This window comes from Dipodomys merriami, unplaced genomic scaffold, assembly GCF_024711535.1.
Source record: "Dipodomys merriami isolate MVZ:Mamm:240054 unplaced genomic scaffold, mDipMer1.0.p SCAF_188, whole genome shotgun sequence".
Taxonomy (NCBI): domain Eukaryota; kingdom Metazoa; phylum Chordata; class Mammalia; order Rodentia; family Heteromyidae; genus Dipodomys; species Dipodomys merriami.
Genome location: NW_027203248.1, coordinates 1160050 through 1176144, shown reverse-complemented (window position 1 = coordinate 1176144; position 16095 = coordinate 1160050). Strand labels below are relative to the sequence as shown.

The 16095-nt window shown below is 40.7% G+C and overlaps 1 protein-coding gene across 2 annotated transcripts in view; it reads left to right on the top strand.

Moving 5' to 3' along the window:
• Vwa8 (von Willebrand factor A domain containing 8) overlaps positions 1-15661 on the top strand; it is a 281922-nt gene extending 266261 nt beyond the window's left edge. The window contains exons 42-45 of one of the 2 annotated variants that reach the window (XM_070026692.1): positions 2033-2191; positions 9822-9920; positions 10882-11120; positions 14065-15661. In XM_070026692.1, the coding sequence (XP_069882793.1) occupies positions 2033-2191; positions 9822-9920; positions 10882-11120; positions 14065-14173 (606 nt within the window). In that variant the 3' untranslated portion in view covers positions 14174-15661. The remainder of the gene's footprint in view (positions 1-2032; positions 2192-9821; positions 9921-10881; positions 11121-14064) is intronic. The other variant, XM_070026693.1, reaches the window with a different exon arrangement.
• Positions 15662-16095: the final 434 nt, after the last annotated feature.

Genomic DNA, 16095 nt, shown 5'->3' with positions numbered 1-16095 from the left:
AAAAAATCTCAGCAAGGCACATAATGCACACTCTAACTGGGTAATTTAAGGACAATTCAGCACAAAAACTATCCACAGATGTAAAGGCAGGGTTTAGGAAAACCCAGGAGATTCAGTTGTGGTAACAGAGAGAAAACAACAATAGGGAACTGACCCTGTCCCAAGGTCTAAGAAAGTAGAGACTGGTACATGAAGAAAGTAGCTCACAGGTCTTGGGTAGAGAGCACTCCTGTCCCCAGGCAACAGCAGAGAAGGAGCTATGGGAACAAGTACCCCAGCCTCTCATACTGACAGTGCCTGCCATCAGCAAAACCCTCCAGAACCCAGCAGCCAAGAAAGCTACCCAAGTGGCCCGTCTAGATCCACCCCTGGGACTCAAAGATGTCCTCTTGTATAAAACCCAGACAATTCCTAAGAATACAGTACAGTGATCTTGGTTTTCCACAGTTCTATAATTTTAAAGATCAGTGTTCATCATATGTCTTCAGAAATTTTCAAGAAATAAGAAATTCTCCCTAAGTAACTCTAATTTTAGTAAGTAAACTTTTAGAAAGCCATAATTTAAAACAATTTTCCACACAATGACAATCGGTTGAAAAATGGAATCTCTTGATGAGTTTTGAGATCTCCTATTGTACTGAACATAACCGGAATCGCTGCATAGCTGCTGTGGGTTGGGGTGCAGTAACTGGTGGGGGCAGGGAGAGTCAAATCTATTTAAATGTTTACTCAGAGAAGGTCTGGTGGTAATTTCGGGAGCTCTTAGTTTTGTGTCATTGGTATGAGTCAGCAACTGCTTTCTTTACTGACTCATTGTGGTCAACAAATTGTTTGGATGCATCTGGAATTGTGAGTCCTTGTAGAAGCATGTGTGGCACCGTTGTTCATTTGGGCAGACTCAACAAGTTTTAAAGAACATACTGCATTTCCTTCTTCAAGACAGCCTCTAATAACCCACAGTATTTTCTCTAAATTACTGGCTCTGCTCATTAGTTTTCATGCATGTCAGCAAGTACATAAGAACAAACTAATATGGATTGTTTTTTCTCATCCTTTTTGTGTGTGTGTGTGTGTGCCAATATAACTGACAAACTTTGTTGAGAAATTCTTCGCCTTGGTTTGTTGTTGTTGTTGTTTTTGTCGGTCATGGGGCTTGAACTCTGGGCCTGGGCGCTGTCCCTCAGCTCTTCAGCTCAAGGCTAGCACTCTACCATTTGAGCCACAGCACCACTTCCAGTTTTCTAGTGGTTTATTGGAGATAAGAGTCTCACGGACTTTCCTGCCCAACCTGTCTTTGAACCTCAATCCTCAGATCTCAGCCTCCTGAGTAGCTAGGATTTCCAGGGTAAGCCACCAGCACCCGGCTTCAGTTTCAGGTTTTAACGGTTAATTCCATGACTTTAGCTGCTGGTGGAGAAGGAAGGGTAAAAAAGCAGCAATCCAGTAACTGAAAGAAAAATTGAAAGCTCACGAAGGATAAAAGACATTTAAAAAATATTTTCCTCTAGTTCTTTGCCAGACCCCCTATCTTATATCCTTGTTTTAGAAATCTGGCATTTCTTCAACATATGTGGAAAATGATTTTCAAGTGACTGCAGAGCAGGTACAAGTAAAATTGATGTGGGCTTCCCTCCAAAATAACATAAGCTCTTGCCAGTTACTGACTGAGGCAAGGAGTGAAAATGACATGTTGGCCTTTATATCTTTCCAGATTATTATTTTTAAAACATTATTTTTAAGTCATCAGACTGTAGAAAGCAACTTTACTAGACTAGACTAGACCTTGGAAGGACTATATTCCACAGGAAAATCACTTCCATATGTCCTGACTATACTGAAATTTCACTTATTGAAATACAATCCATAGACACCTTTCCCCCTGTCAGACAGGCTTGAGCAGGGGGCGCTCCTATGCTGAACTGCCAATTTCAGGGCTGGCACCCTAGAACCTTTGAGAGAGCCCAGAAACCCTGGGCAGCATCCAATGCTGGGTTTCTAGTTCACAAGCTTTGTCTGTCATTCCTTCCTTCAGCTGGGCAGCCCACAAGAGAAACCCAAGCGCCTCCGCCTGGTGGTGGATGTGTCTGGCAGCATGTATCGCTTCAATGGGGTGGATGGCCGGCTTGAGCGCTCAATGGAGGCCGTGTGTATGGTCATGGAAGCTTTCGAGAACTATGAAGAGAAGTTCAAGGTAATTGCAGGAGCTGAGGATGATGAGGTATCTTTACCGCATCTGCCTGGGGGTGAGCCCTGAGTTAGAGCATGGTGATGGTAGATAATCATGATATCAGATACAGAGGTGGGGAATCTTTTTTTTTTTTTTTAATGTACCAGGAGCCATTTGAACATTTGTCACATCATTCATGGGCCATATAAAACTATCAGCACAGACAAATGGCCACAGGCAGCTGGTAAGGAACAAGAAACATACATGTCTGTGCTGTCAATTTCCAAACGATCTCTTGAGCCTTACACAGCCCACAGGCCAGACATCCTCACCCTGCTGGGCTGACAAAAATCATCCTCTTACCAGCTCATTCATCAGTGTGTAGAGAATGTGAGCCTTTTGCTTTATCTGCTCTAATAATTTAAAGGGCTAATGGCTACTGAAGAAAGCACCACTTCTTACAAGTTGTGGGATTTTAACCATGGAAGCATAGTCTCTTTCCAGATTTCTCAGTCTCCCATCCTCATCCTAACACCCATTATTGCCCCATTGCCCTTTACACAGCCTCTTGGTGCAGCCTCAGAGCACACGGCCCCAGCATCACTTTTCCTTTCCACGTGGACAAAGGCTGCACAGTAATTGGTGTCTCTGCAACTGACAGTAAAGATACCTCCCAACCCTACCTCCCTGCCCAGGAGTAAAGCAGTCTCCTATTTAAGCTATTCCCATTTTGTTGCTTGGTTTGCTTCACACCCTTCCTTTCAGTTCTGAGCATGAAGAAAGGATCCCCAGATTGTTATGTTCATATCCAACATGAACCTTCTAATCTGTTCCCCCTCAGCTGCTGAGAGTTAACTGCACCTGTAGTCCCTACCAGAGCACATGACCTTGAACTTAGTCCCATACTGTGGAATTATCAGCAAACATTCAGTAGAGAGAAATGTTGTGGGTGCAACTGTGTGTAAAGAACACCACCTGTTCATAGACACTAGATTATATTTTGGATCAAAGATGTCCTTCAGGAACAGGTGATCTTAGATTACTATTCAGACTCACATTCCCCTGGTACCTCAGGAGTGCTTCTGATGGTTCTATATTATGCTGCATACAAGAAACAGATAGAAGGGATCCAGCACTTCATTTACTTTAAGTTTGTTATTAAGGATTCTGCCCACTAAGTCTCCTAGAGTCGCTTATATGAAGTTCAACAAGAAAAAGTCCTTTTAGAATCAGTTGAAGGGAAAGGGCAGCCTTAGGCAGTGAGTGCCACAGGCTGCAGACTCTGTACCAATGCAAGATTCAAATACAAATAAGATATGGACATTCACCCTGAGGCGTAGCTCTGTGAAGGAGCAGTAGCTCTTGTTCCTTGTGACAAGTGAACACCACAGAATTGTTCAGAATTCCTTCTTGGTACTAGTTGCCAGGAAGCTAAGAGCCAATACCAAAGACCATTGTGGCAGTCTTATAATGAACTTGAAGCCTGGTATTCTTTCCCTTGGCCCTCTCTCTCCCTCTTTATATTTTAATCTCCTTGGATTTATATTATTCACTTTTTTATGTTTTATGAGTCAAGGGAAAATGTAAATATAGGTATATATAAACTATTTTAGCTCCTTTTTAGCACAGAATAGTAGAATATTATTCTTAACTCATTTGGGCCACCCATAACCACTGAGTGGATAGGTATCATTGTATGTTGTATATATTGTGTATAAATAGCCAGATGCCACTGAGTGTTTACAAGTATTTGAGTTTTAGGCCTGGTAACAGTGACTCATACCTGTAACCCAAGCTGTTCAGAAGGCTGAGATCTGAGGATCCTGGTTAGAAGCAGCCCCGAGCAGGAAAGTCCATGCCACTCTGATCTTCAATTAACCACACACAGACACACACACAGACACAGACACACACACACACACACACACACACACACACACACACACACACACACAGAAGTGGCGCAGAGCACCAGCCTTAAGCACAAAAGCTCAAGGACAGTGCTCAGACCCTGATTTCAGATGCCTTTGCATGTGCGCGCACATACACACACAAACACACACACACGCAATCTGGGTTTTTCCACTTGCAACAGCATCCTAAGAGCTTCTGCAGGCTGTCCTTCCCTCCCAGCAGGCACATTGGAGACTTTGTATAATATCCCAAACTGTGTCTGAGATTTTATTGGCCACAGGGCCCCATCTCTACTAGGGTCCCCAGAAGTTTCTAGAGGACAGAAAGGAAATAGAATGGAACAACTCACACCCTATGAAAATGTTTACTGTTTCTAATGCAGTGTTTAGGGTTACAAGTCATGGGTACACGTAGCACAAAGTGCAAGAAGTATGAAAAAGAAGAACACCCAGATCCCCTCCCTGCAGGTGATCACAAAAGAAAAATCAGTGGATTTGGGGGATCTTCTTAGAGGAATTGGGTGTATATAGATCAGGTGACTGTGTACCATATACTTTGCTCTGCATTCTTAGTTTATATGACCACATTCCTAATGTATCTGTTCTTCTCTGCACTTTCAGTTTTTCATTTGTGAAAGAGGTGAAGGATTAGAAATATCTAATGAAAGGGTGTCATTTACTCAGAAAATATAGAACAGTACACCTACAGAAGACAGTTGAAGAGCTCTTGTGAAATTTTTATATCCCACAACCAAACATGGCATGTCTCCTAGTGTCTTCAGGATTCAACAGCGTGTGCTGAGACTGCCCATCCCCAGTTTCAGGCCGCGGTTGATGTCCTCCTGCAGTTACCCTAGGCTGTAGAGGTGTCTGGTCTGTCTTGGAAGCCTCCAGTAGCCCCTGGCTGGCATGGTGAGCCGAGCTCTCCCCCACGCCCCAACTCTCTAGGCATCTGCTGTGTTTTGTTTGGCGGGAACTCAGTGGCTGAGCTGTGGTCATTACAGTCTACTCACTTGGGGTCTGCCCCCTCTTCTTTTCCACATTCACATGGCCCATGCCAAACCACAGGGTTTGAGCAAGAATTAGTGAGAGGGAAAGGTAATTCAATGGCAAAGCACATTTCTAAGCCATTTTGTGTTTTTGAAGGTTCTCATAATCATTCTACCATCCAAATTCAGTCATTCCCACAAGGGCATTCACTTAGGACAAAAGCAACATCATTTGCCTAGAATCAGCATAAACTCCTCTAAGCTTATAATGAGCATAATTGTTCATGTTCATATAGCTCCTAGAACTACAATGAAAGGTGGAGAAATAATGGTTATATGAAACCACTTTGTTTTAGTCAAAAAGCATTTATTCTCTTCATTTCACTTTAATTTGCTGCTCATGATTTTTGCCGAGCCCTCGGGAATATTTTCACTGTAATCTTAAAATAGATCTCCTTTCCAAAACCTCTTAATGCATTCATATTTTTTCCTTCAAAGTACTAAAAAATACCCAAAGTTTGGTGACTCTCCTCTAACACAGATTTGTTCCATTATTAAAAAATTGGACTTTAAAAAATGAAAAGGCCTTAACTGTGTTGTTTCTATAGAAGCATATAAACCAGTTCCACAAGGAACCCTGCGGGGGGGGGGGGGGGGGGCTCAGAAGAATGGGCAGTACTTTACCCCACTCCCCTCCTCGATCCTTCCTAGGCAGCTGCTTTACCACAGCAGTCACTCCTCCATCTTTTTTTTGTGTCTGTTACTTTCTTAGATAAGGTCTCATTTTATCCCAGTGCTTTCTTTTTAGAAAAGATGTCATCCTCACTTTTTTTAGTTGACTTACAGTTCCCTAGACAGGTGGGAACAAAGTATAGGTGTTTCTAAAACTAAGGAAAGCCAGCGTTCCCTTGTAGTTCTTGATACACCATTGACTTTCCATAGAAATGCCATAGCTAGTCCCTTGTGGATAGGAGTGACCCTGAAAATCATCTTTACCAAACTCTCTTTTGCAGATATGAAAATCAAGATTCAAAGTAGTTAAGTGCTTAGCCCAAAGTCACACAGGTAGACTGAAAAGCCAGGGCTTCCAGCCCCACTTCTACACTCCTTAATTGTTTTCTCTGTATTTATTACAGTTGTTTTATTTCTATCCATTCTGTATTTTTTAACTGTAATTTAGAACTAAACATACTTTTTGTTTAAGATGGGGTCTCATGCAGCTCCAGCTTAGCCTCAGACTTATGATTCAGATGTATCAACCTTCTGAATGCTGGATTACAGCAGTGAACTATTATTCCTGGCAACAAATATCCACTTACATTTCTATATTTTCCTGTTCTCAGCATCTCTCCATCCAAAAGCAGTATAATAGATTTTATTTTTCCTCCAAGATGTTTTGGTCAAGAAAGCTGGGTAAGCCAGGCACCAGTGGCTCATGCCTATAATCCTAGCTACTCAGGAGGCCGAGATCTGAGGATCATGGTTCAAAGCCAGCCCAGGCAAAAAAGTCCGTAAGACTCTTACCTCCATTTAACCACTAGAAAACCAGAAGTGGCAGCTCAAGTGGTAGAGCACTGGCCTTGAGCTGAAGAGCTGAGGGACAGCACCCAGGCCCAGAGTTCAAGCTCCACGACAAGAAAGAAAGAAAAGAAAGAAAGAAAGAAAGAAAGAAAGAAAGAAAGAAAGAAAGAAAGAAAGAAAGAAAGAAAGAAAGAAGAAAGAAAGAGAAAGAAAGAAAGAAAGAGAGGAAGGGAGGGAAAGCAAGGAAGCAAGGAAAAGAAAGCAAGGAAGGAAGGAAGGAAAAGAAAGCTGGGTAACTTCCAGAAGCCAAGGAAAGGTATGACTCTCACAAACTGACACCTGCTGAGAAAATTCCTTCTGTCAAGAACTTAGTTTGGTGTCTATAATTATTCTTTTCCTAGTACCTCAGGAATGTTTCATAGGTTTAAAAATGGATACTAATGATCCTGTCACTAGCTTAGGCTTTGAATAAAGTCATATGGCTACTTAAAGATAGGGTCAAAGATCATCTTCCTGAATCCATGCAAAGATAAACAAAATTTCAAAATTGACTCAATTGTTAATGTAGAAATATTGGCCAGGCTAACCATTCAAAAAGCTTAAGTACAGATGGAGGGGTAATTGGGGCATTATTTTTTAAAGTAAATACATTGAATTTAGAGTCAGAACACATGAATTTGGCATCCATGTGTGCCACTAACTCTATGACCTTAAGTAAAGTTTCCTCATTGTGAAGTGGAGGGATACCTGCACCAAAGGTTGTGGAGAATCAAAATGAGATCACATCTGTGAAAACACTTTGTATACTGTGAAGAACTATGCAGATGTCAAACATTGTAATCACTAAATGTATTGTCCTTTCCTTGAAATGTCCTTGGGATGTAGTAAAACTCAGGTGATCCTTAATTACCAGAGAGGCCAAGTGATTTATAAACAATGGATGTCCGAGGTCATGTAAGCCAGGATAGGAAAGAGCCTTGGAGAGGTTAAGTGACTTGCTCTAGATCAAAAGGCTTGTTAATGTCAGAGCCATACCCAGCATCTTTGACCTTTCAGAGCATTATTCATTTTATATTGACGTGTATGACATGAAGAAAGGCTAGCCAGGTAGAACTATAGATTATTACCTAGCTAATACCCTTGGGTTCAATTGGCACTTCCCTTGACCTTTTAAATCGCACACTTATCTTCAGATTCCTTGCTGCCTAATCAATAATGCCATTTTAGAATGGCATATTAGGTTTTAGAACAGTTTGAGTTGATTTTTGTTAGCTAGCTTGGGCTGACTACCATTGAGCATGTGATCCTGAGGTAGAACAGCGTGTTTCAGCCTCCAGATGAGTTGTTAAAGTATGTAGAACACAGGCAAAAGGAAAGCTGCGTCTTGCTCCAACTTGATTGCAAAACTTTCTTGGAGAATTTGTGCAATAAATATGCACAGACCCTAAAAATGCAAAGATGAATCTGATCTGGACTGGCCTTCAAAGGGCTCACCATTTCCAAAGGAGCAGACATGCAAAGAAATGATTGTATTTCCTCATATGGCTGAGAGTGCTCTTTGTACAGTTACTGTTCGAAGGTAACTCATGGTAAGTTGGAAGTATTAGTGATGTTTATACATTTCATCCCCTAAAATCCCAAATGCTCCCCAAAGTCTTTTGCCCCATATGCACACCTCATTCTTCACAGATGCCCCAGTTGCCCAAGAGATTTCATATCAACATTATGGAAGTTCTTTGAGGGGAAAAAAAGAACAGAGGAATTTGGGAGAGGACAAATTCAACAGAGAGAACCGCCTTCTTTCAAATACAGTTTAGCTGAAATTCTTCCAGATTCTCTAAAAGAACTATATCTGATTTCTAGCCCTTAGGCTTTTCTCAGTAAGACAAGACTTCCTGTGTGCACACAAAATAAAGAATTAATGGCACTTCTACAATGCCCTGTTATCAGAGATTGTGCTTAATGAGATTATGGGGAGCTTTAACTTTTGTGGGGTTTTTTTGTACTTTTCTGTAATTTCTGCAATTAATACATTTCAGTTTGGGGAAAAGAAGGAACTATCATGTATTTATTTTGTTGTGAACCAATCACTACAACCATAGTACCTTCTAATAATACCCATTAACAAACTCTTCGTATCTGTAGGTCAGAAGTCCAAGCAAGTCCCGTTAGGGTATCTGCTTAGGGTCTTATAAAGCTGACATCACACTGTCAGCTGTACTGAATTCTTATCTGGAGACTCTAGTAAAGTACCTGCTTGCAAGCTCAACTTGGCTGAATTCTTTTCATCATGATTATAGACAGAGATTCTTTGTTTCCCTTCCAGTCTCATCTGGGTGGGATTGTTCTCAGCCCCTTATCTATTACCCATGGTCCCCTCCATCTCAGTCAGAGATGCTTCCTCACATCAGATCCCCCTCACACCTCCAATCTGTCTTACTCTTCTGCCACCAACCAGAAAATTTTAAAGGCTTCTAAAAAACCTTTTTGGGACTGGGGGCTAGTGGCTTATGCCTATAATCTTAGCTACTCAGGAGGCTGAGATCTGAGGATCACAGTTTGAAGCCAGCCCCAGCAGGAAAGTCTGTGAGACTCATCTCAATTAAGCAGAAAAGAGGGGAGCTGTGGCTCTAGCCACAGCACTAGCCTTGAGCAAAAAAGCTCAGGGGCAGTGCCCAGACCCTGAGTTCAAGCCCCAGGACAGGTACACACACACACACCATATCTGATTAGACCACCTAGATTATCTCCTTTTCAATTAACTCAAAGAAAAGCAAACTTAATATCATCTGAAAAGTATGTGTTCAATTAGCATAATCTGGATGATCCATTGGATTTACAAGTCCTGCCTAACCTTATGGGGAGAAGATCATAAAGAACATTGGCACTGGTGGTTGGAATCTTGAGGGCTACCTAGAATTCTGCCCATTATTCTGTTTGGAGAGGTGGGAGTATTAAGTGAGCCTCCTCTGAAAGTTATCAATGAAATGTAGGGGAGTCCCTTAATCCTCATCATATGCTGTAGAGCAGAGATTGCAGAAGAAGGTAGATCAGAAATGAATAAATTTATAGAGTGTTTGCCTTTGTTGATAAACACGTATCTGTTTCCATATCTTTATGACCAAAGGCTGAGCAACTTCGGACAGTACAAGTCCAAGGAGTAGGCAATATATAAGCTCAATGATTATACACTATGTAACAGATTTCTAATTCTCTGACTCTTGCATGTAGTATGACATCGCTGGACATTCAGGAGATGGCTATAACATTGGCCTAGTGCCAATGAACAAAGTCCCCAAGGACAATAAGCAAAGACTAGAAATTCTGAAGGTAAGTATTCAGTTAAGTCTATATTAGAAAACTCCTGTCAGATTAAAGACTGAAACATTCATTGAAGAAGCAATAGGTAGAAGAAAGAAAATGATTTTCTATTTCACATTCAACCATTAAACAGAGAAAATACCCATCGTGTCCCCAAATCCTTTTCTCTACCATATAACTTTTGCCCAAAGCTAGTGCTCTACCACTGGAGACACAGCACCAATTCCAGCTTTTTCTGTGATTAATTGGAGGTAAGAGTCTCACAGAGTTTCCTGCCTGGGCTGGCTTCAAACCATGATCCTCAGATCTCAGCCTCCTGAGTAGCTAGGATTACAGGTGTGAGCCACAGGCATCAGGCCCCTACCTCTTTTTAGAGTCCTCAGTATTACATTGGAATAATAAATCTCAGTGTTGCACTAGGATTCCATAACCTGCCTCTCTTCATATATCCTACATGTTCTTCTACATGCCTGAAGTAGAAAGAATGACTTTTTAGACTATTTTCTAACTCCAATGTTTCTATTTCTTAGTAATTTCTAATGATAAGTTCAATTTAACCTTCTTAAATCTGCAATAGAAACATACATTGTGATTTCAAAACAAATTTCTCCATTGTTACTAAGTTCATTGTTAAGTATTACAGAATAACTTTGTTTAGTGGAAATTCAACCCATTGCTTATTTTCCTCTTCCTCATATAATATCTATCCTCCAGGGAATACCAGATTTTCTATTTTCCTACATTTTCTTACTTTAAATGGAAGCTTGCGTTTTGAAGCTAAGTGTCCATTGTGATAGTTTTGTAATATTTCCTGTTTCTAACAAAAGTTAAAAAGTTAGTGTGTACTATTGTCACTGTACTGTGCAAATCAAATAGTGATTCTGCATTCTTACTGTCAAAAAAATCATTATGTTTATGAATGGGAAGTTTCTTACCCATGGCATTTTTGTGCCCTGTCTCTTACCTCCAGACGATGCATGCTCACGCCCAGTTCTGCATGAGTGGGGACCACACGCTAGAAGGAACAGAACATGCTATCAAGGAAATTGTCAAAGAAGAAGCTGATGAGTACTTTGTCATAGTCTTGAGTGATGCAAATCTGTCACGATATGGAATACATCCAACCAAGTTTGCCCAAATCCTGACAAGTAACCCTCAAGTAAATGCTTTTGCTATTTTTATTGGATCTTTAGGCGATCAAGCAACCAGGTAAGTGCAGCCACAAGATAAAGAAAAGAGAAAATGTGCAGCCAATGAGTTCTGTTGCATGCTGTGTCATGGGCTTAGCACCATGGAGTGAGGTAGGAAGGAAGAACAGAATCTAGAGACATTACCCTCAAGGAGCTTAAAGTCTGGGTGAGCAGATGTGATTCTCTAGCCTATGTTTAGGTTAGCAATTATAATTTTAAGTGAAATGGCTTTTCAGTTTATATTTAAAGTGACAATAAAATAACTAGCAAGTGTATTTGTCTGCTAATAAGTTAGACAATATTTTGTATATTTGATACTATAATTATATCAAAGTCTCAAGCTCAGTCTAATCAGTTTGTGTTCAAATCATGTTCAAAATAGTAAGCATCAGACCTAGGAAGGTGGCTCAATGGTAGAGTGCTTGCCTTGCATGCATGAGGCCCTGGATTCAATTCCTCAGCACCACACAAGCAACAAAAGCTAGAATGGCGCTGTGGCTCAAATGGTAGAGCTCTAGCCTTGAGCTGAAGAGCTAAGGGACAGCACCCAGGCCCAGAGTTCAGGCCCCATGACCACCAAAAACAAAAAAAAATAGTAAGCATCCACTATTTTACTAGCATGAGAATTTGTATGTATGTGTTTAGATGTATTATATGCAGACCTACACGTGCAAACAGACATACAGACATACAGACATACATGCATACATACATACATACATACATACATACATACATACATAGGCATGCATTCATGTTTATATATACAGGCATGTATGTATATGTCCATAAACTTATCCCTTCAATAAATTATATACATATATGTGTGTGTGTGTGTGTGTGTGTGTGTGTGTGTGTGTGTGTGTATCCCTTATAGGGGAGACAGATAGATGGTATGCTAGAAAAATTTATGGTCAAACAGTAAATACCACTGGGAATGATCTGACAGGAGAGATCTGGAAGCACTTTCATAACTTAACATCCTAACATTTATCTTTTTGAATTATAAACTGAAAGGAGTTGTGTTTTTTCTCTGCTTACACTACTTAGAACAAGCAGAAAACACATCTCAAAAAAATTGTTTTTAAAAAAGAATTTTTTTTAAAGTCCCTAATGAGCACACCAAGGGCCTGTGTTTGGTTCAGCACCTCTTTTCCCTGCACACTCTGGTACAGGATTCTGTATCAGGAAGTATTTTGGTATCTTAAGTGCTGGCACCTTTTTCTATTCCTTTACCTTACTTGTAAAATAAAGTTGAGGACAGACATAATTTTATATAATCTTGTCACTGTGTTGTAACAGACTTTGCATTTGTCTTACTTTTATGTGTTAACATTTTGTACCTTCTAGAACTTCCTTGTCCTTCTCTACCCAGACTTTCTTCTGCTCTATCCCAGTATTGGGCAGGCAGAAAGCTCAACAAATACTAATTTTACTGAAATGGCTATTTTGTCTTTCTAGTGAACAGATCCTGTTAGAATACTTAAGAAAGGACAATAATACCCTTGTGGTTTCCTAGGGAAATGGTCCAACATCTACTGGCAAAAGATATGTTGCAGAATTAGCTGGTGTACTGAGCATGCCAAATCTATGATACTACACAGAATGGCTGACTTTTATTAAATGTCATTACCAAACCAAACTTTGCTGGCACAATGAAAGCAGGCCTTCTTTTGAATACAACTGTATCTTACAGTTTTAGTCCTTTCAAAAATGCCTTTGGAGGTGGGCACTGGTGGGGCATGCCTGTAATCCTAGCTACTCAAGAAGGTGAGATCTAAGGAGCACAGTTTGAAATCAGCTGGGGCAGGAAAGTCCGTGATACTCAGATTTCCAATTAAACACACACACACACACACACACACACACACAATACTGGAAATGAAACTGTGTCAAGTGATAGAGCGCTGGGCTACCAGGGACAGTGACACACACACACACACACACACACACAATACTGGAAGTGAAACTGTGTCAAGTGATAGAGCGCTGGGCTACCAGGGACAGTGACACACACACACACACACACACACACACACACACAATACTGGAAATGAAACTGTGTCAAGTGATAGAGCGCTGGGCTACCAGGGACAGTGACACACACACACACACACACACACACATACACACACACAATACTGGAAATGAAACTGTGTCAAGTGATAGGGCGCTGGGCTACCAGGGACAGTGTCCAAGCCAAGTGCAAGCCCTGGGTCCAGAATTTTAAAAAAAAGGAAAAAAAAAAAAAAAAAAAAAACCTCTTTAGCTCCAAATGATAAACTGGTATTTTAAAAAACTGCCATAAGTCCATACCTCAGTATCATCAAAACCAGTTGGATAAGCCAGATTGCATGTTTTATGATGGGGCAGGGTGGGGAAGAGAAGAGAGGGAGGGAGGGAGGAAGGAAGGAAGGAAGGAAGGAAGGAAGGAAGGAAGGAAGGAAGGAAGGAAGGAAGGAAGGAAGGAAGGAAGGAAGGAAGGAAAAAGAATAGGTTAAGGTAAAAAAGGGAGAGAAAAGAGAACCACTGGATTTGTCTGGGCAACATTTTTGTTGTTCAGGAACGAAAAGCATTGGAACTAGTATAGTACGAGGCCAACACATTTTGCCAGGTAAGCTAATGCCAGATGGGTCCCTAGGGCTCTGTTCTAAAAATCTACCAAGAGACTATGAAGTACCAGGAAATGGAAGTCATGAAAGGAAGAACTTTTTTCCCCTTTTCAAATTCAGATTTTCTCACTGAAAAGACCTTTCTTTCAGATCACTGCATCTCTCTCCCTGTTTCCCTTCCAGGCCTTTCATTGCTTAGTGACAGCCAATTAAATTGCAGGCAAGGTAGTAGAAAGTGTAAAAACTTCCTTTCCTCAGAACCCATTCAGATGCCCTGGTTTTTCCAGGGCCCGAGGTGGAGGGAAGTGCTGATTTGTAATGGTAATTCTCTTTCCCTTGCTCTCCTGGCAGGCTTCAGAGAACTCTACCAGCTGGCCGCTCTTTCATTGCCATGGATACCAAGGACATCCCTCAGATTTTACAACAGATCTTCACCTCCACCATGTTGTCCAGTGTTTAAGAAACACCCTTTGCTCCCCTAATTGACCCTAGGACTTGAAACTGATGGGAGCTGAAGAGCATTCAAAAGAGAAGACATCTCCAAGGCAGACTCTGTCTGGATACAGTATCTGGATAAAGCTGGCATTCCCGGGTCTTCCTACACTTGCTCCATAATCAGAACTCAGAGAAACATCCAGAAGGAGTTTTGTGAATGGAAATCTACAACCACTGATGGTTTCCAAGTCCTCAGAGGAAGCAAGGTGACCTGCATTTATAAAAGGTCAGGCTAAAGGAAGATGGTATAAGAATGACAGGGCTTGGTCAGTTTCCAAAATCTGAAGAATATCTTGTTTTTGCCTTAATGCATTATTTGTTGTCTAAGATAAGAAAGCAATCCAGGCAAACCAAGCCTTGCAGGCCACTTCTGGACACTAAGAAACATATGCACACACTCTACCCAGCATGCTCCAGTCTACAGTTATTTTTTATTTTCTCCCCCTCTGTATTGCCTAGGAAACAATGAGGTTACAGTATTTACTCCATTGAAAAGTCCTTCCAGCAGCAGTATTTTACCAAAGGTTGGATTTTCTCAATAATTCAGTCTCTTGACCAAAGCCAAAAAGAATCAGATGTTTAGAGTACTTGCTTTCCCATGTGAGTTTTAAGAGGCTTATCATGTAGTAAAAAGCAAACATGGAGTGGAAGAGTATAGACAACTTACCTCGGCTCTCCAGCTTCCTGCCCTGCCAGCACTTCTCAGCACTTACACAGAATTACACTTTGGTGTCCAAAAATAGGGCTCAACATAGCAAATGTTAATAAGAAAAATTATTTTTGAGATCATTCATATAAAACTTACTTAACACAAAGTAAAAAAATCTGAATCGACTGGAGATTGAAGATTTCTTAGCTGTAAACATATTAAAAAAATAACTCTTTTTCAAGCCCAATCCTTTTTTTCTTGGTAAGTATACCTCATTCCCTCCCCCTTGGGCTGACTTTCATCAGTGGGCAAGATCATCATATCTCTAAAATCAAAAGCTGCAGCAAAACTTAGTCTCTCTCCCAACCATAGGATGAAATGATCCTCACCATTGCTGGCAAAGTCAAAAATGCTGTCGGCACCACTGCAGGTGTACTTTTTTATTGTGAGTCAGAAAAACTAATCTTGCTAATAATGCGAATGTATTCATCCATGTACATTGAAATTGAATGGGTCCATAATTTTATTTTAATTAACTCTAGGACAAAAGAAAACATTCATTTGTTCTACTACCACATCTCCCTCTCAATTATCAAAGAAATAAAAGCAATCAAACTTCAATATGGTATTCTTACCCAATGAATTTGCATACTTTGTCTTGTTTTTCTACCTACACATTATTGTTTGCTCTGTGTATTGAATCACCCAATGATGCAAATTATTTCAAGCCATTTAGTGCCTTTAAAAATGTTATTGCATCATTAATAAGAGCTTGAATTACTGATCATTTATTCTGCATCTGTAATATGCTAACAGATCTCATATATTATTACATTCGGTTTTCACAACAATGTTTGTTAGAAAGGTTGTTTTATTTTTAACCTTACATTACAGATAAAGTGAGGCTCAGGGAACTTGCCACTTTCCAGGATTCCTGTTAAAATTTGACTAAGCATTATACTATTAACATTTTTCCATTTTAAATGAAGACACAGGGGCTTAGAGGAGCACAGGAAAATCAGTCCCCCCCTAACCGGCAAGCAGAGACAGGCTGATGGCTGAGGACCCCTCTCACCCACTCTTCCCACACCCCAAGCTGCTCCCTGCACACCTACATGTTGCCCTCTGAGGGCTTTGTTCCTTTTCTTCCAGGTTAATTACTTTTCCTGTACCCTGTCCACACGTCATGGGGCCTCTTCCTCTCCCTTGTCCTGAGCAGCTGTATCTGCACATATTCA